This window comes from Mesoplodon bidens, assembly GCF_964165515.1.
Source record: "Mesoplodon bidens genome assembly, chromosome: 1".
Lineage (NCBI taxonomy): Eukaryota > Metazoa > Chordata > Mammalia > Artiodactyla > Ziphiidae > Mesoplodon > Mesoplodon bidens.
The window spans coordinates 10,175,936-10,199,045 of record NC_138176.1 but is presented as its reverse complement, the minus strand read 5'-3'; the positions used below and the strand labels follow the sequence as shown (position 1 = coordinate 10,199,045).

Sequence of the window (23,110 nt, the reverse complement as noted above, 5' to 3'; positions counted from 1 at the left end):
GGTTGTAATTAATCACTGTATTTTCTCCTTTTCACATTTTTTAAAAGAACTAGAGACATCACAGTGGGCTATGTGAGGACTTTGTTCGAATGGATGCCACTCCCATGTATGGTGAACAGGGTTTCCTGATGTGAATATGCAGTCATTTTCATTAATGTGATTTCAACATTGGTGTATTTTTTGCCTCTTTAATGACCAGTTATGAACATAATTGTATTGTATAGGACTAGAAGTATACTAAACAGTATCAAAGCTCACAACTTCATAGCAGGAGCAGTACTTAGGTGAGTGACACGCCAGCTAAGTAATGATGAGACCCCACGACTGGGCCACCTGCACACTTGTCCGACCTCCTGCCACTACTGTGTGCATGCAGGACCCGCTCCAGGGTTCTCCACCGATTCCAGGGTTCCATTTCCATGGAAGATACACAATATATATCCCAAAAAGAAAAAAAAAGGATGCTCCCGTTGCCTTGGAAGATGCTCTAACTGCACTTTAGCCGGGACCCCTGTGTGTGTGAAGCACAGGCCCTTCTGCTCTCTGTCTGCAGCCGTTTAGCCCAGCTCACGCTGAAGCTCATTCCCTGCCAGCCAGAAGATGTCTTCACCTACGACCTCCCAGTAGTCTCAATCTAGGATAGTGATGACACATACAAAAAAGCTTGCGACTGCTTCCGGTTGCCCTAGAAATCAAACCAAGGCATCCTGAAGGATCAACAGTAGGTAGCTGAAAGACTGAAAGAGGGCCAGGAACTTTAATGGCTGGAAAACAGGACTTGGCGGAATAGAGAATGAGAGGTTAGAGTTGGGAGAGCAGCTCAGGAGGGCACGTGCTTGAGAGAAGAGAGTGAAGAGCAGAGATGTGGTTTGCGAAACTGGCCATTGATAGGGCGACGGCCGAAGCAGAAGACACCAAAGGTAAACAGCATGGGGCCCTAAGAGCCGTGGAGGTAGCCAGAGGTGCTCTGAGAAGGGGCAGCGGGGGGCTGCGGAAGGATCAACCGTCAGTGCAGATCCCAGCCTCACACCCTCCTTTGGTGACAGACTCAGAACGGCTGGATCTGAGTGCAGAAGAGCAGTAGGTACTACTGTCCTTACATTTTGAGTAAAGGCAGCAGAAGTCTCACTTCTCTGGGAATGGGTGTAGCACAGGAAAGAAACGTATGTGCTCTGGAGTCACACACGCACACATCCTGCCTCTGAAGCCAACCCATGGGACCTTTAGCAAGTCACTGATCCTCTCTTGAGCTCAGTCCACTTTGCTAGGAAATGGGGGATAACAAGTACCTACCTCGTACAGCTGTCTGGAAGATTAAGAATCCATTTGAGTTCTTAGTGCAGTGCCTAGAGTATGGTAAACTCTAGAAATGTTGCTGTGGAAATAATATAAGAATTGCTGAGGAAAGAAAAATATGAAAGCAGAAATATGAGTGAGAAATTAACTTTACCTAAACAGCAAATATAGTTTTGTTTTTTTCTAGTCCCATGTTATAAAATCCTTCCCTTTTGCTGCTAAGTCAGAGCAACAATATTTATGATCCAGATAGCTAAACAGAGAACCTATTTGCTAACTGAGCAGGTTAAGAGATAAGGTCTTGAGGATGCCTAAATGTGACTGTGCTCCATCTTAAGTGATAAATGTCTCTGCTTTATTTTTCTGCATTAAATTAAGAAAAAACCCCACAACTCTTTCTTGCTGTCAAATTGTTTTATTATCTATCTAAAATGTAAACCTTTCACAAGAATCATGAAACATGTTATAGTTAGATAGCTAATAAATTATATTTATTGTTAATCACCTTAGGCATAACTCAACTTAAAGTGGACTTACCAACTCTGAAATCTCAAATTTCTCATCAAAGGTAAGTTCTTGCTTCTACCGTGGCTTGTGGAATTTGAAATAGCAACTCAGCCTCCCCTCTCCAGTGTTAAAATGAATGTGCTGAGGACAGCCTCAGCCTCAAACACAATTTGGCTCTCTGTTTATGCTTTTATCAGAGAGCACTCCTTCCTTGATTCAAGGAAAGATAGAAGTTAAACATATTGTGGAGTCCTGCCTATTGAAGCACAGAAATGCCTTTTGCTACATAATGAAAAGTGTGTCCCAAATCAACTCCCATTACCATGCATACCAGAGCATGTTTCCCAAAACCTTTCTCCAAACCCTTGTATAATTTCTCTTTTTGCTCTTCTAGATTGGCCTGGGCCAAAAATACTCAAGACCCTCGGATTGCAGTAGGTTCCCAGTCCCCACGAGGAAAGAAGATGAAGGTGAGGAAATACATTTACCATGAACTTTGGAGCCAGTAATAGAATCATAAAAATTTATCACCACGTTAAAAAGGGCCCAGGTATTTCAAGGGAGCATGCTTTGCTTGTACTGTTTGGTTCATTGAGCAACAGTGGTGCTGACTGGACAGTACGGAACAAAATAAACACCCACAACCTCCTCGGGCTTAGTCTAGTGAGGGGTGTGGACATTAAATAGTTACCACAGATTGTGAGGAGTGTCATGAACAGATGGGAGTTTATTTGAATGAGTATGTAGAAGGTCTGAAGAAGTGACACAGGCTAAAACCTAAAAACCATAGTCAGAGCTGCTATATTATGCGTTTGGGAGTATATGAAGGACGAACATGTGAAAATACTCAGACAGGAAGGAGAACATAGTGTTTGAGGAACAGAAAAGTCAGCGTGGCTGCAGCAGAAGGAGCAGTCGGCTCGAGAAGCTTGTTGGGAGACGCAGTCAGGAACCAGCTTACGGATGCCATACTGGAATTGGGGATTTTCTCCCGAAAGCAATAAGATGCTATCCCAGGTTTCTAAGCAGGAGAGTGATGTGCTCAGATTTATGGAATACAGAGATCACTCTGGCTGCTGTGTGATCGGTCTAATGGGGCTGGGGACCGAGGGAGAAAAGTGTGGATTCTAGGGAAGCTAGTTACAGGCTGCTACCATGGGGGGGTGCGTTTTGAACTGAGAAGTGACAGGACTGAGAAGGGGGAACAGAAGGAAACGCTCTGGAGGACGAGTCGAGCAGGGGTGTCAAGCAGGCAGGCGAAGCCGAGGCGAGCACAGGGCAGCCTGTGTGCTCAGCTGGCTCGCGCATCCCTGACTCCCACTCCAGACCGGTGCCTGACACACAGCACTTCACTTCTCGAATGATCAGGACTGTCCTTGTCCAAGGAAGCCGGAGTGTGACTGTGCTCTATCTTAAGTGACAGTTTCTCTGCTGCATCTTCCTACATTACATTTAAAAGGCAACCAGCAAAGACGGTGGAGGGGGTGGCCGTGAGGCAGGAAGAGAATGAGGGGCTATTCAGTTACTCGCGGACATTCAGCTAATGGCTGGAAGAGTGTAGGGGGTCCAAGATAGCCTTAGTCACATGGCCTTGGCTATAGCCTGAAAGCCAGAAGGAAGGAAGGTATTTCAAGGAGGAGAGAGTGGTCACCACTGTAGAATGCTGCTGGGAGGTCAAGTATGACGGACAGAAACGAGATGACTCGTGACCTAGATGAGAGCAGTCTCAGACAAGTGATGGGGGTGGAAGCCGAACGGAAGAGGATTGAGGGAAAATGTGAGGCGAGAAAGTGGAGAGGCAACTGCTTCAAGTTATGCTGTGAAGGGGAGTAAAAAAGGGGATGTGCAGTAAAGGAAGAGTTTTCCTTTTTTGTTTGAAGATGATATATACTGAAGTGTATTTTTATGCTGATGGAGCGATCCAGTAGCCTGGAAATTTTGAAGCAGGAAAGGGAATTTGATCATGGTAAATTGAAGTTCTTGAAGTTCCACAAGCACAGGTGGAAGAACTGGCTTTTGATAGGCCAGGGGGCATTGTTTCCACCGTAAAGGCAGGAAGGCAGAGTCCAGGATAGATGCATGGGGTTGTTCCTGCAGTGGGAAGAGGACGGTGTTCCTGAGGGGCTGCTTCTGTTTTTACAAGGATGTCTAAGGCACAGTCTTCAACTAGGAGGGAATGCAGGGGGAGGAGAGGGGAAGAGGCTTGAAGAGGAAGACATGAAACAATTACGAGACCCTAGCTGGAACGTGGTGTAAGAGTGCCTTGCAGGGCTAATAGCCACTTGAGATCTGCGCCATGGACTATATATATAATAAAGGACAGCTGAACCAGATACGGAAACATGTATACCGAGCCGAACAAGCCAGAGGCCTCAGAGACCACAAGTATCGACTACTCCCTCAAGGAATCTCAAATGAAATACCTTCCCCCAAAGTATTAACACTGGAGAAGAATGAAAACACTGAAAATACCCAGAAAACACACAAAACTAAGACCAAAAAGCACAGGGTGGCCTAGGCAAAGAAACAAAGGGACATCAAGATCGAATGACTTGAGGGAGAGAATTCACAGAGCAAAGCAATGGTCGACAAGGTGCTCAGAAACTCTCTATGCAAGCTCCCCCTTTCCTGAAATCTCAAGTGGAGAAAGAGGAAGTAAAAGAATTTGAATGGGTCACAGCCTATCCAACTGTCCAGCCTTACCAGGAAGCACTTATGGAGGTGACTATTCTGATGAAAAAGTCAAAAAAAAGAAGATAAAATTGTAAAACCACTCCGAAGAGAGCTCTTGAGTATATACCACCGTTTTTGAGAAGTCAACTAGAAAAACAGCAAGTTTAAATTATTTTCTAGGTTGTACTTCTTTTTTAGGCTAGCATACCTTCATAGATGTTGGTGCAGTAAAATCCTATATCCCCTAATATTGTTTCTAAGTGCATCACACTTAAAAAAAAATAAAAAAGTTAAACCACAAGCACAGCATTCCCAAGTGTTTCAGCTATCTGTATAACTAACCTAAAACCTTGTGAATTAAAACCACCACCATTTCATTTTACCTTACAATTCTGTAGGGATTCAGGCAGAGCTCAGCTGAACAATTTTTCTGCCCCATGCAGCACCACTGGAAATGCTTGGGGACATTCAGGTGATGGCTTGGCAGGGATGGCTAGGAGGCTTGAGCCTAGCTGGTCCTTCACCTTGTCTCCCTTCTCCAGGTAGTTTCAGGGCCACGTGGTAGTTGGACTTATTACATGGCGACTCGGGACTCTGGGAGGCCTATCAGATGCTCACCTCTGCTGTATTCCAGTGATCAAACAAGCCACCCAAGATCAGCCCACATTCAAGGGGAGAGAAACAGACTCTTTCTCTCAAAAAAACTTGGGGCTGGGCTTCCCTGGTGGCGCAGTGGTTGAGAATCCGCCCGCCAATGCAGGAGACACGGCTTCGATCTCTGGTCCGGGAAGATCCCACATGCCGCGGAGCAACTAAGCCCGTGTGCCACAACTACTGAGCCTGCGCTTTAGAGCCCGTGAGCCACAACTACTGAGCCCACGTGCCACAACTACTGAAGTCCGTGCGCCTAGAGCCCGTGCTCCGCAACAAGAGCAGCCACCGCAATGAGAAGCCAGTGCACCACAACGAAGAGCAGCCCCCGCTCACCGCAACTAGAGAAAGCCCGCGTGCAGCAACGAAGACCCAGCACAGCCAAAAAAAAAAAAAAAAAAACAAAAAAAAACTTGGGGCTGTGTTTTAATCTACCACTCCAAGCCTCTGGAAACTCTTTATCACACACCTCTATCCTTCCTTATGCTTTCCATTGTTCTTTTATGTGGACACTGCTCATAAGAACAAATATTGTTATACAAACAAAGAAACCTGCAATTCCACAGCTTCTGAGTTGATCTTGACTAAAGAGCCCTGGCTCCCTCTCTATAAATATAGACAGACAGTGTAAAAGCCTGTTACAGTTATTATGCAGACAATGCATTGTCTTGTATTCTCCAATGCACCTAAAATTTAATGGGATATCATGCACCTAGGCCTAAGCCCTAGCCCTGCCAGAGATCCAAGACTCTAGGACGTAGCCCCTTAGAGGGCTTACAATCTACTGGGGGAAGAGAACAATAGAAGAAGTAAAACAAAGCTATGTCCAATTCTGTAGTATGAAAAGCTATACTGAGAATATGGACTAGAGAATAGAGTAGCAGCAATTTATGGGGGACGTGGGGGCCTGAGAATGCATTTTGGAAAATACGTCCTCGGGCAGGCACAGCAGTTAGGAGAAACTCAACGTCAGTGCCTACATCCTGCCGGCCACTGTCGGCGTAAAAATGGGGCACAGACTTATTTCAGTTCCAGTGGGGGAACTCCACTGCAAACAGACAGGGTGGGGAGCACCGAATAACTGAGGTAAGCACGAGGTGCTGTTAAAACACAATGCTCTGGAGGAAAAGAGGCTTTGGGCATGTTACATGCGTTTGACCTTTAAGGGAGAACACACCAGTTTTTTTTTTCTTTCTATTCAGACACTTAAAGAAGTAAAAGTGGCCCATAACCTCCCTGTCCAAATAACTTCTGTTGATAATCTTTTAAAATAATGAAAAAGTACACGGTTAGAAAACTCAATTACAGAAAGGTACAAAATGCAAAGGAACAGCTTTGCCTCCTTGGTTTGCAAAAGGTAACCACTTTTCAGTTTCTTAATGACGAGAGTTTGAAACAAGTAGAAAGCAGATGAATGAAAAAATCAGCTCTAAACACACATGCTCGAAAAATTCAAATGTTAAAACCACATGCTGTGTGATTCCATTTATGTGAAATGTCCAGAATAGGCAAATTGATGAAGACAGAGACAGACAAATTTATAGACGCAGTGCAGGTTAGGGGTTGGTTAGGCTGAGGGGTTGGAGGGTGGATGGAGAGGGGTGAGTGACTGCTACTGGTCCAAGGCTGGGGGGACAAAAATGTTCTAAAACCAGATTGTGGTGATGGCTGAACAAGCCCATGAACAGACTAAAAAACAATGAATTAATTATACACTTTAAATGGGTGAATAGTATAGTATGTAAAGTATATCTCAGTAAAGCTGTTTAACCAAAATGAAAGCAATGGCTAGAGTTCAGATGGAAGGAAGTGAGCCTGGAAATGTAGGCAAAAGGCCTGATCCTGCGAGGCTTTGAACATCACTGAAGAGCTCAGGGTTTCAAATCTTGAAGGCAGTGGGGAGATGGCTGAGAAAGTGACAAGTGGTTTTGAAGATATGGAAGCGATCTGAAAGACAGACAGGAAGTGGGGGACACAGAGGCTAGTCTATGGCAGCAAGGGGCCAGACGGGCATTAGTGACCGCTTAAGGTAGAGACTGTGGCAGTAAAAGAAAAAAGAAATCCTAGGCTTCTCTCTGAGAAAATAAGGTAGTAAAAGTACCCATACGGCAATTACAGGGAAAGCAAATTTCGGGGCTGTTTTATACATATGTCTAAAACAGCCCACACACATGCTGTCCAGTAAGCCATTGGTTACATGCATCTGTAGCTTTTCAGAGTTTAGTCAGATAAATTTTAGGGAATGGCCAGGATACAGACAGATATAATATAAATCATGAGAGTAAGGTGGTGGAAGGTGAACCAGGGAAAGCATCAGATATAAGGATGTACAGTTTTCAAAAAGTAAATTTTCAAGTGTTAAATGCACAGCATTTATCCATTGGATTTAACAATTTAGAAAGGAAATCACCAATAAAGAGCCTTGGTAGGATGGTGACAAAGGAGGTGCTACACAGCATGGTGTGAGGACTGACAGGAGGAGGCAGCAAGTGATTGTTCTTTTAAAAGGAGACAGGACAGTAACTTGAGAAGGGTCACAGTAATGTTTTTAAGATGAGAGGTGAGCGCGGTTGAAGGGAAAGTGCTAGATACAGCGAAGGAATGACTGACAGCAGAGATCCGAGGAGGCAGAGATCCAGAGCCTCCACAGAAGAGACACCTCTACCTCTGACACCAGAGGGTAAGAGTGAGAAAGGATGGATACAGTGTGGGAATGGGCAAAGGAAGCAACTAGGGCTCAGAGAACATCAAGGACGGACTTGAAGGCCCTGCACCCATGGGAGCAGCGGCACTCCACCCTGTTGTATGGGGTTTCTCTGTGGCAGTCAGCAGCCCTCAAGTACAAAGAGAGGACTGCTGGTAAGATGGATCCAAAGTGGTCTGGCTTGGCTTGAAAGAGGACTGAGTAGTTTCTTGTGTGTAAATCATAGGCTGAATCATATAAAATTGCTGATATTTGACTGTATTTTACTTAAAAAAACCCCAACAATTTCATATGGTGCCACCTAATATTTGTTGACTTGACTAGCTAACTTTACAGCTAAAAGGATGCACAAAGAACCATAATGATCTTTAGGCCATTAACAACCTAACTAAAACTTCTAATGGGACAGGACTGGAGAAAGGAGAAACTCTTCCCAAGAACAGAAAATAAAGAATAACTACAATTATTTGTGAATATGGCAGTGAACCTCCTTTAATCAAAGACGACCCATTAACTATCAAAAGCGACACTTTACTAAAAACAATCTGTCTTTAAAAATGCTTAATCATACAGTATGTACAATACAATACGCTGCTTTCCTTTTTGGACTTCACTATCCACTTGAGTCCTAAAAAAAGGGGGAAAATAGCTGGTTAACAGTTTATAAATGATACAAGTTCATTTAAGATGCATACATGAAATCTAACAACCAGCCCCTCCTCGGTGAGGAGGGCCCAAGTAAACACACATTATATATCTTACATGAATCCTCCTCTTACCTTCAATTATCTCGGAACAAAAGAAGCTCAATTAATTGAAGCACATGTTAAGAGTTTACATTAATTGTTGCAAGATGTTTGGACCCAGATAACGTTTACAGTATAAATTCTTGGCTACTCTTTATGCTGTGATTTTACTCTGTCCATCATGGACAGTATCAGAAAACACTGGTCACCATCACTTTACTTGGATTGCAGCAGAGAATTTAAGGTATTGATGGATGCAATGAAAAGATAAATATTTTGTTAAATTTTTAAATGCTCAAATAATCCCCAATATATTGTGGGGATGAGTATCTTAGGGTAGGTAAACAGTTACTGAACTTTCTTCCTCAAAGTCAGTAGCTTTCTTCAATATCTACTAATAAATGTTATTGTCTTTGAAATTGAATTCCAAAATCTCATTGGAATATAATAAAGGGCATACATCATCAAGCTTAGGGCTTAAGTGAAAGATGCTGTTTCATGTATACTTTCAGTAGACATTTGATTTCTTTTAAAAATAAAGCTATTTTTCCTTAAAAAAAAAAAAGTTTACATTAAGTACTAAAAAGCTAATTTTAATTCTCCAAATCATAGAAAATTTGAGCTAGAAAAAAAAAAGTCTTAGCCATTATCTAATTCAGAATCCCCCCCATTTTGTAGATAGATTGATAGAGAAGGAAAACAAAGCTGAGTGAGATTGACTTGCCCAACATTTTAAAGCGGCAGAGCCAACAGAACCCAGTCTCCTGATCCCCATCCACAGCTGTGTGCAGTACAGAATGCCAGGTCATGACGAAGATTTCCTCCCAGCAACGTTCTCCATAAAGATGAAGAATTACTTCATAAGCATGACTCAGATTTCAGAAATGCCCATTACCCACGTCGTTCCAAGGTAATTCGTTCTTAATCCTCCGTTTCTACTTTGTACTTATAAAGTAAGCGAACCTCATGGGACAATGAACAAAACTGATGGGAGGATTCGAGATTCCACTCATCTAATTCATCCATGTGTTTGGGCGTAAAAAAAAGCCAAACCAAGAACAATCCCTGCTCTCTTGCAACAGCAAGTCATAACCCCACCAAAGTAATCAATCCAAAGAAGGGAACTAGCAACCAGTAGGTCCTGTTCTGCTTTTTTCAACAGTTACACACAGTTCTAAGAATGGGGCACTAGAGGGAAGCAACATTCAAATTTCACCAGAATGTGAAAAGGTGAAAAGAAACTTTAATAAATATGTGCAGCTTCCCACAGGAAATGTTACCTTCAGCTGGTGTCAAGCACTTAGCCTCTGCCGGCTTTGACTTGAAGTAATCATAGGCTCTGAGATCTCAAAGGTCTTCACAATCTCCTGGCAGAGAACAAAGAACATGTGGGCACTGGGTTTACAGCAAAGGAATTCTTGAAGACGAACTGCCCAAGGCAACACGCAGAGCATTACCTCCCAGTCACGGTAACTCAAAGCTATGATTCCCTGATTCCTAATTTGAGTGTTTTGGTCAATTCCTCCACTTTCTTCGTTACTAACAGGCTCTGTTTGAAAGACAAAGTTTTCAAAAGTTACCAAGTCAGAAGAGGTAATCTGAACAGAAACCAATGAATAATAGGAATGAAACCTGTATCGACAAGATACTTAGAATATTACATAGTTATTAGGATTTCATGCATTACTGTGCTGTATTATTACAATAGCAAGCAGTCCCGTTTGCTTCCATTCAGAAAAAAATGTGGTAGAATAACACATTCCAATCATTTGAAAAACTCTGCATATCTGTGAACCAACCACAGAGATAAGGCCTAGTGGGTCCAACATGAAATTAAGAACTTTTAAAGGAAGACATAAGTGCAATGAAAGAACTTCATTCTCTACAGGAGACCTTAGAAGGCAAAGAGCAATGGAGAGTGTGAATCATTCAACAAAGAATTAAAGATTCTCTCAGGGAGAGGAGAAGCTGCTGGCATTAGGGTTAAAATAGAAGGAAACTACAAAAAATAACTGCAATTACAAGCTTCCTAAATTAAAATTTAAGGGAAATTATATAATTTCTTGTTCGTCTTCACAGCAATAGATGTTCAATCAATGACACAGATGAATCCATAGGTTTTAAACTATGATTAAGTTTTCAGCATTTTCAGTTAGTTGAAGAAGACACAGCATTGTAAAGTTTGTTACCTAAAATAAAAACTAGTTTACATTTAATAAAATACATTTCACAAACTCTAGTAACAAGTACACTTTCTCTAAAACTAATTTTTCTGAACATAGAATCATTTACCTATTATTGGCAGTCGGTCTTGGTCAAGTCTTATTCTTGCAAACCCATCCTAAAACACAAATGTGATTTTAGGAGAAGACTAAAATTTAGATTCAAAACCTACAACCACTGGATGAAAAAACTACTCAATTAGAAAATTCTAAATCTTAGACAATCAAAGTGCACCATAATGATAATGAGGCATTTATATGGACAAGCCTTCTCCAACATCTTTCTCGGCACAGGGTGTCCCTCAGGTTCTAATCAGCTCTTTTACGACCGCATCCTGAGGAGCTCTTAAATAAAACTGTAACCATCTTGACTCTTTGACTGATTCATACTTGTTGAATATTCCACTTTTTATTTTTATTATTATTTTTTGTCGGTGCCACTCGGCTTGTGGGATCTTTGTTCCCCCACCAGGGACTGAACCCGGGCCCTCAGCAGTGAGAGCATGGAGTCCTAACCACTGGACAGCCAGGGAATTCCTGAATATCCACATTTTATTATGCATAATTCTACCATTTACCATTGACAAAATATGACTTAGTTATCATTTCTGGAAAAATACAATACAAGATTTTTGGTCAATACAAGATTTTTGCGTAAGATGAAAATCGAACTCATCTTACAAGTGCAGGAATGCAACCTGACAGAATACTAAAGACAGCCTAGAGCAAATTCTCAAAGTACATTTCTGAGTACTTTTTTTTCCCCCTAAACCATCTATTTTGAAATTATTTCAAACTTAAGAGTTACAAGACTACTGTAAAGACCTCCCAGATATCCTTTACCCAGAGTCACCAACTGTTTGACTTTTGCCATATTTACATTATTGCTTTCTCTCTATATATATTAATTTTTATGAGAGTGATAGACAATCTGTTCCTTTTCCCTAAGACTTCAGTGTATGTTTCTTGAAAACAAGAATATTCTCGTGCATAACATGACAACTACCAAGTTTGGGAAATTTAACATTTGTATCATACAGTTATCTAATCTGTAAGTTCCATATTCAAAGTTTCCCAATTCTTTCTCTAAAAAATTTCTAAAATGTAGAAGCAAGCACATAAGTTTTTAGCTAGTTTCTTCTGCCTATGACTTGTCAATGTTTTGCTACAATGGGTCTAAAACACTTACCGGTTAGTACAAATTCCTTTGCCAGCTCCCGTCTGTACCTGTTATTATTTACCCTTTTAAAAGCATATAAAAACAATTAGAGAAATAATCTTAAATCTTACCCTTATAATAAAAGAAACATGAAAGATGTTTTCCACTGTTCGGGCAAAAGACTGTGGATCAACCACAAAGTCAAAGAAGGACATCGGAGTATCAGCTACAGACAAAAGAGGAAAAAAATTCTTCAGTACAGGAAAAGTTGTTTTTGCTTATCAATTAAGACCAATACTCTCTAGTGTTAGCCAGAGAAAGGAAATGGGCATTCATCCTGTTGTGGGATGGAAATCAATACAACCCTGCTGGAGGGCAATCTTGTGTACCTGTTAAAAATCTGTAAGCTGTCCTACAGAAATATTAGCACATGTGCACAAAGTTATGTGCCAAGATTTTTCACTCCAGCGGTTTACACAAGAGTAAAATGTTATAAAGAACTTGCCCGGGCTTCCCTGGTGGCGCAGTGGTTGAGAGTCCGCCTGCCGATGCAGGGGACACGGGTTCGTGCCCTGGCCCGGGAGGATCCCACATGCCGCGGAGCGGCTGGGCCCGTGAGCCATGGCCGCTGGGCCTGCGCGTCTGGAGCCTGTGCTCCGCAACGGGAGAGGCCACAGCAGTGAGAGGCCCGCGTACTGCAAAAAAAAAAAAAAAAAAAGAACTTGCCCACTAATAGAGGATTTGTTAAATGTATTTATGATACAGCCACCCAGTGGGAATCACTGAAAAGAATAAGCGGGACCTTATGTATTGATATGGGAAAATGTCCACATGGAGAAGTCATATTGCAGAATAATGTGTATGTTATGATTAGCTTTGAAAAAAGCAAAAAACCGACAAGAAAAATCCCTACTTAGTTGCTTATTTATTATGACATAAACATAAGAAAATCTGAAAATATACACATCACATTTTATAAGTGGCAACCTCTAGGGAGTGAGGACAGGTAGAATAGGTACTTGACTTTTTACTTTTCTCACTTCTATGGCATGTATTATTTTGTAACAGAAAAAATATCCCATCTTCTAAAAATAAAAATGAGAATTTACTACACCAATGTTCTCATGGAATTTCTAGAGAGGGGAAGCCTCATTAAAGACGTATGTCAAGAAAGAATCAAAATGATTCAAACATTACATATATGCCTTCTGAATAAAAATAACTTCTCACTGAAAGTGACACAGGCCTAACTGATAAATACAAGTTGCTCCCTTTTGAGCTTGGTATCATACTTACGATCTTTTTCAAAATATGTTTGCAACAATCCCAAGATTCTTTCTACTTCTTTTTCTGTTGCTTCTTGATGAGATTCTTCCATTCTTTTTAACTGAAAATATAAAGTCGTTATCAAGCAGACTGACCTATTTGTCTGTTAACCTTTTCTGATCTCTTACGTGGCCGAACTCCTCTAAATATCTTTTATCTGGGATTGCTAGCAGTGTTTATCCCCATCTTACAATTAATAGTTAAAAAAAGATTTTTCTGGTTTTAGTAACATTTTCATATTAATTTTCTAATAGAAGAGTAGCATTACCCAATCAACCATTTTCAGGTTGAACATAAAATAGCAAAATACAAAAGGGACACTTTAGAACAGTGGTTCTCAACCGGGAGTGACTGTGCACCACCCCTCCCCCACCCCACTGATGAGCCATTTGCTAACATTTGGTTGTCATACGTGGGGTGGGGCAAGGGGGGGGAGTGAGAGGATGCTATTATCATCTAGTGGGAAGAGGCCAAGGATGCTGCTAAACATCCTGTAATGCACAGGACAGCCTCTCACAACAAAGAATTATCCAGCCCAAATGTTGACAGTGCTGAGGTTAAGAAACCCTGGTTTGGGAGAAGTAATCCAAACTACAGAAATGAGTTAAAACTAAGACAAGTGGTCAATTGGATAAAATGTTTAAAGGCTTAAACATGTCAAAAATGATTCAAACATTAAATGACTACTTTTAAGTGGCAGAACCTGACTCCAGACCCTAAAGCTTAGAAAAGATGGCCCAATTACATGTATATCATATTAATGGCTATTTGAACTTAGCTGTGTTAAAAAGCAACATGTGAAAAAACAAACCTCGTCAGGCATTGCCTGCTGCTCTTCTATCACACGAACTTTCCTTGAACGATCGGTTCGTGGCTTTGGCACAGGGCACTCTCCTTGTATTGAACCCAACCTAATGAAAAATATGCTCTCACGTCTCTTTTTGTTTTTAAAACAAACTAATTTCACTAACTGAAAGCAGTTCCCACAGCACAGTCAAATTCACAACCAGGCATCAGTGACGTACGAGTGACATCAGACCAAGAGTCTTGTGTCAGGTTTGTAACACCCTTTCTGCTCCCCCTGTGTGTCTAAAAGAATTCTTAGGAGCTCGCCTCAGTCACCGATACCTCCCCAACACCTTCGTATTTTACTCTGAACAGTAAGCGGGTGAATATGCCCGTGGTCCTCCCAGCTAGCCTGTTGTCTGTTTCACAAAGCCAACTTCAGAGATCAGGGGAAGGGAACGAACAGCTCCACTGGAGTTAAAAGCCTTTTGGTCTGGGGGTGCCAGGGCAGAGGCCCACAGCCTGGGAATCCAGAACACACCTGTCTTAGGAGATAACAGGTCAGGCAGAGGCCAAGGGATTCCTTTCTCTTTTGGATTCCCTCCACCTTCCAAAAAAGCCCTACAGAGGTACCATGCAGAAACCAAGGCCCACAGAATTTAGACCCATGTGGTCCCTACACTTAAGGAAATCAAAGTATACAGTAGAGATGGACAGATAAATATTCACGCACAAAGATCCATTTCCACATAATATGGTAGATCCTGTGGTGCTGTAGTGGAGTATTACTCAAGTGCTAGGAGAGCATTTGGACAGAGAGATCTACCCAGACATGGGAGTGGTCTGGTTGGGAAGACTGATCCTACACTGATACCTCTGTCTAGAGAAGTCACTGGAGGCTTCCAAGCTGGTGCTTGTGGGAGAACTAAACCTTACCAGATGGAAAAAAATGGGGAAAGGATACTGCAGGCCAAGGGAACAAAACAGCAAGTGCAAGGCTGCAAAGTTGTACATAAATCATTGTGGCTGCAAGTTGAGCTACATCATGAGATAAAGTTTAAGTCACACAACAAAAGGCTATCTTTAGATCCTAGGATTTATGACAGAGCCTAGAACTCGGCAACAAAAAAGACTTGGACTTTTCCTATAGTAAGGAAGCTTGACCTTTTTGCTGTAATATACAGCGGTTCTGGGCACTTGAGTTAAGGGAAGTCTTGTTAAAAAACAGATGCCGGGCCCCACGCCACAGACGGACCCCATCTGCATCTCCAAAGCCTTCTAACAGACACTACCAATCTCAGAAGGTTTAGAAGGGTAATCAGAATAGACAAATGCCCCGGAGCTATCCACTTAAGGAAGAAACCACTTGGGTGCTTACCCTAGAGAAGTTATCTACTATGTATTTAAAGGCTGTCTCACAGAAGAACCAGTAAGAGCTGTTCTTAGCTTCTCCATAGGACTGAGCTGGGAAATTAAGACAGAAGCCAATTCCATTTGAGTATAAAGAAAAGCTTTTCAAAATTAAGAGTTGTATCCAAAAAATGAACTAGGCAGTTTATGTAATAGTGACTCAAGCAGTCTTCAAATATAAGTCAGAGATCATCTAACAGGGAATTATATATAATAAATGGCACTTTACATATACTGGTAGAATTTTAAGACATCTTTCCTAGGAGGTATCATCCTCCTACCTGATGAGGATTTTAAAGATGATAAAACAAACCAGACATTATGCCACAGACCCAAAGTCTGCCACGCCAGAAAGCAAAGGAGCAACTAAGAGCCGGCACAGCCAAATAAGTAAATAAATATAAAAAAGAAAAGAAAAGAAAGAAAGCAAAGGAGCCAGCAGGGTGCCCTGGTAAGGAGGTGCCAGCCCACGGCCTTTCCTGCTTAAGTTAAGCAGGATGAGGGTCCATCCACATCAAGATGTTATGGGCTTTTAAATCACAGTTTAGAAAGTCTCCAAACGTCATCATGACCGTCACCTCCACAATACCGGATAATTTTTGCCCCTGCAATAAAAAACAAGGTTTACAAATGGCTGGTCTGTCAGATTTTTTAAATAATCTTACAGAAAGTGGAATGTATGGGTTTTATTAAAGGTGTTTTCTGCTGTTTTGCCTGATATTTTCCAGGAGTCATAGACTATCAAGTCAAAATCAGAACTATCTTCATCACGGATGAGTTCTTCGGCTTCTAGCGGATTTACACCCATATGTGTCAGCTACAAAAATGAAGGGAAACAAAAACCCCAGTTAAGCCACAAGCAATCATTCACCGTACCCAATCATCTCTATCACTAAACAACAGGCCAGAGGCAAAGTCTGTTTTAGCTGTCCTAACATGTTGGCTAAATTTCTTATTATAAATTCTTATTTTCAAAGGTACCTTCTTTGTGGCAGAAAATATTCCTCAACGTATTCAGAACCTTTTGGTAAGAAAGCGAGATGATCCAGACCAATGGTTCTCACCAGAGTGATTCTGTACCCCCCGTGCCCCTGCAGGGGTCTTTTGGCTTCATGTCTGGAGACATTTTTGGCTGTCACAACTGGGTTGGGGGGAGGCGGAGAGGGCAGCGTTACTGGCAGCTGGTGGGCAGAAGCCAGGATGCTCTCAGTATCCTACAACAGGCCCCACAACAAAGACTCAGCCAGCCCAAAATGTCCATAGTGCCCAGCCTGAGAAACCCTGCTCTAGCCCCCTGCAGGCTGAGGGTGGACGGACCAGAACTAAGCCCACCGGGAATTTCTGATCACCCGTAGTTCACTTTTAAAGTATTAGCAAAGCTGAATTAGCATAAAAATATGACATGACATCCCAAAGCAAAAGTTCTGAGACAGAACAGGGAAGTTTAGCTGGCTTTCAATTTTCATTTTTCAGCCAACCTCCTGGAGACCTCTATTCAGCTTGTATCTCAGCATTTCCAGAGAGCAGGGGCCTAGTGTCAGGGAGAGAATCGTTCATCTTAAAACCGCCTTCCTGGGAAGAGTTGGCGGAAGTCTAATAATTCTGCTACCTGAAGCTATCTTACAGAAAGTGTATTATATTAAATTTGCTTTTATGAAAGTACACTTTTATTACACTATAAAAGTATGAAATGCCTAGAGGTTATCAAATTAAAATGGTAGTATCATATATAAACAATAAGCAAAAACCCTCAGAGAGCTTCACCCTTTAAAGGCAGTTAAACTTTGAAGAAAAGACAGGCTGCCAGAACCCGATCAGAGAGGCATGGTCAGCTCCACTCTGTTCTCCTGCCACCCTGTCCCACCACCGCACGCCTGGAGGAACACATTTCAGTTTTTGTCTGGTCAAATCTACCAATCTTTTCTTTATAGTCTTTTTATTTAGTGTCATACTTGAAAAGATCTTCCCTTCCCAGAGACTAGACAGCTATTAATTTCAGGTTTTATATGGACTGCTTTAAGACTTCTGGAATTTATTTTCACATATTATTTAAAGTACAAAGCTCACCCTGATAAATAAAAGTAATTTTTTAAAAGATTACCCAATACATAGTTAACTTTATTTACTGAGCTATACACTAGTGTGCACTTTCCAAAATGCATGATATGTCAAAATTTTAAAGTTGTTAAAAAAGAAAATTTTAAGGTTTAAAATTTAAGTAGGGTAAATTTAAATTTAAAAAAAAAAACCTAAGGCTTTAGAAACAACGAAAATCTCGTCTGCCTCATACCTTTACAAAATAATTTATCTGGTCAGGTCTCATGGTACTAAATCATTTTAATAACCTTTTAACAAACATTTGGTCAGAAAATCAATGTCCTAGCAGAAATGCTAGGATACAGGTTGGCTCAAAGTAGAACCAAGGAAAAAAAGACAACAGAGTAAGGTACAAAGTTAGTCTCCTTGTGCTTTTTTGTTGGTTAATCCATCAAGGAGAAGTTTCCAAATTTCAGGTAACAACCATTCAAACGTATTCAGAGGCAAAGACAGGTGAACAAAACAACAACAACAAAAAAAAACCCAAAAGCAGAACCCCAATCATATTCGGATGGTTCTGAAATATCCTCAAAGACAAATCAAAACATGCCCCCTCCACCAGACCTGTCATCTCCAGCTGAAACTCTGCCACCTGCAGTGTGGGCTTTTGCCCAGCCTGGGACAAACGTCCTAGGTCACTGAGAATAAGCTGGAACACTTACGAACTGACAGCCGAGTGAGGAAAAAAATGGCCATTTGAAATAAACATAGCACCCAGAGTCTTAGAAGGCTAGGAGATTTTCAAACTGCTCTAAACTGCCAACCTAGATTCCACCACATAGCTTGACTGTCACCTGTTTAATTTGGTAAGATCTCTTTGGAGGAATCTGAGGCCAAAAAAAAGGAAAAATGAAGTGAAAACCATTTGCACATGGATATAAGCAAAGTAGATAATTATACAATATGTGACAGATGAAGCATTTATTAAGATTCTGTAGCTTTGAACTTACTAGAGTTTCAACATATCTTAACATATCAAACGAGTTCAGATCAGAACGCAGCTGCTTTGCCTTCTCTTTGCCCAAATCTGAAGCCAAAACAAGAAAGTGGGCGTCTAGGACTGCTTCTCGTGCTCGGGACACTATTCAAAAAAGAAGGAAAACACACACATTACAACATACACATTATCCACAGGTATTTTCCCAAAACTTCCAACTACACTTACTCCGCATTTCCCACAGGACCAAAAAAATCTCAAACATCATCCATCTCCGTCTAAAAACTGGTTCCCCTGCCCAGCTCACCAAAATCTGAAATCAAAGCTAACCAGTCTTCCTAAAAGCCAACTCCCTCTGCACTTTTCCTACTCCCGGGAACTGAACCGCAATCTCGTAACAACCCCAGCTTAACAAAACCTCCATCATCTCCAACACGGGCTTTTCCCTTTGACTCCAGCAACCCATCCCAGCCACTGTTAACACCGCGCTGATGATGTAAGTCAAACTGAATGCCTGCTATGTGTAAGGCACTGTGCTGGGCGTGGTGCTTTGCCACCCATCAACAGGTAAGTGGTCAAGGAGCCTCAGCTGAAATTAGGTGCAGGGCCGGCAGCGGGAGATGCAGCCTCTACCTGGCAGCACGAGCACCACCAAATGAACAGGCAGCAGGGCCGTGACTGCGGAGGATGGATGATCCCAAGAGGTTTGACAGAGGGCATGGGATTTAAGATAAGCTATAGGCAGGAAAAGATTTAAATAGGACACAAGAAGGGAATGGGGCAGGGAAACCGAGGAGGAAGTTTGGGGAGGTGAGGGAAGGGTCCACTGGGGGAAACAGCAGGGCCGAGAGGAATGGGTTTAATCAGACTCCGAAGGGAACAGGCGGTGTGTAAAAGCACTCCAGAAACATCGGCAAAGGCAAATTGAAAAGACACCCAAGAAGAGACAAATACTGCAAAGTTCAAATACACAAAAACCTTTGCTTGGCTCACTCCCCAAGGCCATTTCGTTTGAATTACTATTTCCCAAACATTCCTCAGGCTGGTGAACTTACTGACTCCAAGCTTTGTATGTATACATCATTTTCTTCCGTTTTTTCTTTTAAACGTTATCACAATTTTTTAAAATATTTATTTATTTATTTATTAGCTGCATTGGGTCTTCGCTGCTGAGCACGGGCTCTCTCTAGTTGTGGCAAGCAGGGGCTACTCTTCGTTGTGGTGCGCGGGCTTCTCACTGCGGTGGCTTCTCTTGTTGCGGAGCGCGGGCTCTAGGTACGCGGGCTTCAGTAGTTGTGGAACAGGGGCTCAGTAGTTGTGGCTCACGGGCTTAGTTGCTCCGCAGCATGTGGGATCTTCCCAGACCAGGGCTCGAACCCATGCCGCCTACATTGGCAGGCAGATTCTTAACCACTGCGCCACCAGGGAAGTCCCTCTCCTCAGTTTTATTTTAGGAGAATTACTGCGAGGGTGACAATGAGTGAGAGAACGAGGCAGAGGCAGAAGCTAGGGGGGCGGGTTCGTAGGCTCTTCTAGACCCCCCAGCACATCACTGTCACAGCGCACACTGAGGAAAGCGCAGATCCCTCACGGATGGATCCAAGCCTCTAAAGAGTTAAACCTGAGAACATCAAATCCACCTCTACGGGGGATATAGAATTCTGTGTTGGCTGACCATCTCCTAGGTCCGTTGTAAATAATTTTGCCTTAAAGAGGTGACCCAGCCAGCACAGTGGAAATGGCTGAGGGGGAAACGATCTGTTGATCGACAACTCTTAAGCTGGGTGAATAATAATAATAAGGGGGGGAAGGGGTCCAGAGTAACCTTGAGGAGCCAGCCTGGGGGGTCCAGGCTTGGGAGAGAAGAAAAGCCTAGAGGGTGGAGGAGGGATTTCACAGGGTGAAAAGGAAAGGCTGGCTTCGGGAAGGTTTGCGGAAATTAGGTGAACTGGTAGACCAAGATGCGGGATGGTAAGGAGGCTGCAATCACAGCAAGAGAGACACAGATTTGAAAGCGCACAGATGGAAAATGTGAAAGGGGGTGACCGTTAAACATCAGCCACACTAGCGAACGACCAGAAATAAACATTCTGGTCTTCAAAGAACATGAGGCATTGTGGTGTCCGGGCAGCGGCCAGCTCTACTGACTTCTTTACCCGCCTCTGCCTGCACCCTCCCTTTCTGCTCCCAATGGATTTAGGAGGGAAAAGTGGTCTGGGGACTCATCCTAGGGCTCTGAGACCCAGTGCCCACATCAGGGCCCTCTCTGACCTGTCCTCTGTCTTCAGACAGACAGACTGCTCTTACCACGAACACTGCTGCTGCTTTTAATTCAGACCAAGATTATGTTTTAGCGCCTCCTCCTTCTGCAACAAAGGTCTAGAGTTCAGTGCTGAGATTTCTCTCTCTTTCTCACACCCCTCCCCCCATTAGAGACCAACAGGGCCACCTGTAGACATGGCTACCCCTACTGGGTTATAGGTGGACCAAGAGCAAGATGCTGAGGGAAGGGAGGTCAGGAGGACAGGGAAAGAAACAGGACGTCAAAGTCCAGCTCAGTTCTTTCTTTTTAATTCATCCATTCAACCAGTGCATTCTGGGGATACAACAGTCAATACAGTAGAAAGATAATACCCAGAAAGTTCTCAAATTTGAACAAGCAACAGAACCACCTGGGGGGCTTGTTAGACAGGCTGCTGCCCCCCACCTCCCCAAATTTCATGTAAAGCCCTTACTATATGCTTAGGGGATGGTAAGTGCACAATAAAAGTAGTAGTAGTGCTACAGTGAAAAAGGTTCCAAAACTAGTAAAGCACTATTAGAAATGTGGGAGTTGTCTGATGTCAATAATTCGGTTCTTATGTAAAACTAATGAAAATTATCCTAAAACATAACACAAAGCTTCCATACATAAAATAATGAATTACCTCCATTAAACAGGGTGTTGGCCTCTTCAAGGACCTCTGTTAACTTGTCGCTGGCATTCAATATATCCTCCCGGTTTTCTATTTAAAAAAATACAAGCTTTGGGAAGCGTGCTCATCATTCGCTAACAAATGGCTGACAAAGTGACCAGCTGCAGCAACACAGCCAAGCCCCGCCCCCTGCTCCCCGGGGGAATACTTCCAATAGCTTGATCTCGTTAACCAAAACGGCCAGGCAAGAGAAAGATGACTGTACCCCTTTAGCAGAATGAACTTTAAAAGGGGACCCACTTGGCTCCCCCTAAACTTCACCCAAAGGCTCCACTCCTTCTGCAGCCTCTGAGGAGCGCACCTAACAGTGGTTCTCAAACTCTGCAAGCCACAGGATCCCCTGGGCCACCTAGAGTTTCAGACTGGATAGGTCCAGAGGGCGGTCCGGGAATTTGCATTTCTGATAGTTCACGGGCGACGCTGCCGCGGGCGGGCGACCGCTCGCTGGGAACCGCTGGATGCAAGAGAAGGAGCCCGGACTCCACGTGCCGTCTCTCCCCCTTCCCGACCGTCTGGGCTCGGACGAGCGCCCGACCGCGCGTGGCCTCCGGCGGTGCCGTCCTGCTCCTCGGGGACCTGCGCGCCCCGGCCAAGGTCGTGCAGTGCTATCCGCAGGACGGATATGCGAGCGCCTCGCAAGCCAATCGAGGCGCAGCTGGGCGGCGCAGGGCTGGCCCCGGCCGCCGCCCGCGCCGCCCCGCGCCCGCGCCGCCCCGGGCCCGCGCCGCCCCGCCTTACGTTGGACCGAGTTGATGAGCGCCCGGTACTGATGGCGGATCTGGCGGCACAGGCCATGGTCGGTCTCCGCCTCCAAGCTCGCCGGGTCCATCATCTCGTCCCCGGAATCCGACGGCTCCGTCTCCTCCAAGCTCGGGCGCTCCGGGGCCTCCCTGCGCTCGGGCGCGGCGCCGCGGCGGGACACGGGCGACAGCGGGGACCGCGAGCGGGAGCGGGAGCAGGTGCGATCCCGGTGCGCGTCGCGGCCCCGGCCCCGGCCCTCGGACCGGCGGCCGCTGCCGTCCCCAGACATCGCGCCAAGCCGCCCTTCAACTTCGCAACGGCGGAAGTTCGCGCCAGAAACTGAAACCCCTGCTCTGCGCGAGCGTTTGCTCCCTGCGGAACGCGGCTCCCGGGCCGGCGCGAGAGCACAGCGACGCCTGTGGCAGGAGGCCGACGGCGCGGCCGAGATCGGGGGCGCAGTGGTTAGAGCGCCGCCGGGCCGGCACCGGGCGCGGCGCAGGCCCCTGACCTTTCGCGCCCCTGATGTTTGATACACTGAGATCCCACTTACTCCCCACTGGAAGGTGCTTAGGATCTTGGTTGTCTGGTCCCGCGTGCCGGCCCCAACAGACTGGGAAAGGGTCTCTTTGGCTCTCCGGGACACAGCCACAGCCTTGAAACAAATACTTAGCATTCTTCCAGGTGAAAATTCATTCCAAGCGCCAGACAGAAATACCTGGGACATTTCCAGGTCATGGGCACGCAGCCCATGTTTGTTGATCGAGGCTCCTGCAGTTAAGCAGGATGAGCGGTGGACTTGGAGATAAGAGAGGCGATTCTGCCACTATCTGTGAACTTAGTTCCTTGAGCCATCCTTGGGGGGACCAAATGGGGTTTATAA

The 23,110-nt window shown here is 43.9% G+C and overlaps 1 protein-coding gene across 2 annotated transcripts; it reads right to left on the bottom strand.

The window, feature by feature from the left end:
* Positions 1-8,341: 8,341 nt before the first annotated feature.
* On the bottom strand, positions 8,342-22,619 carry NSMCE4A (NSE4 homolog A, SMC5-SMC6 complex component). 2 transcript variants are annotated; one of them, XM_081243726.1, is made up of 11 exons: positions 22,228-22,615; positions 21,442-21,519; positions 18,528-18,658; positions 16,146-16,297; positions 14,096-14,195; positions 13,255-13,345; positions 12,090-12,184; positions 10,870-10,918; positions 10,035-10,126; positions 9,858-9,944; positions 8,342-8,459 (listed from the first exon to the last, which is right to left on the bottom strand). In XM_081243726.1, the coding sequence occupies exons 1-10, from the start codon at positions 22,517-22,519 to the stop codon at positions 9,870-9,872; spliced, it is 1,155 nt and encodes a 384-aa protein (XP_081099852.1). In that variant the 5' UTR covers positions 22,520-22,615; the 3' UTR covers positions 8,342-8,459; positions 9,858-9,869. The 2 variants fall into 2 exon arrangements, with proteins under 2 accessions (XP_081099852.1, XP_081099851.1); XM_081243725.1 differs by having other exon boundaries at positions 9,858-10,126; positions 22,228-22,619.
* Positions 22,620-23,110: the final 491 nt, after the last annotated feature.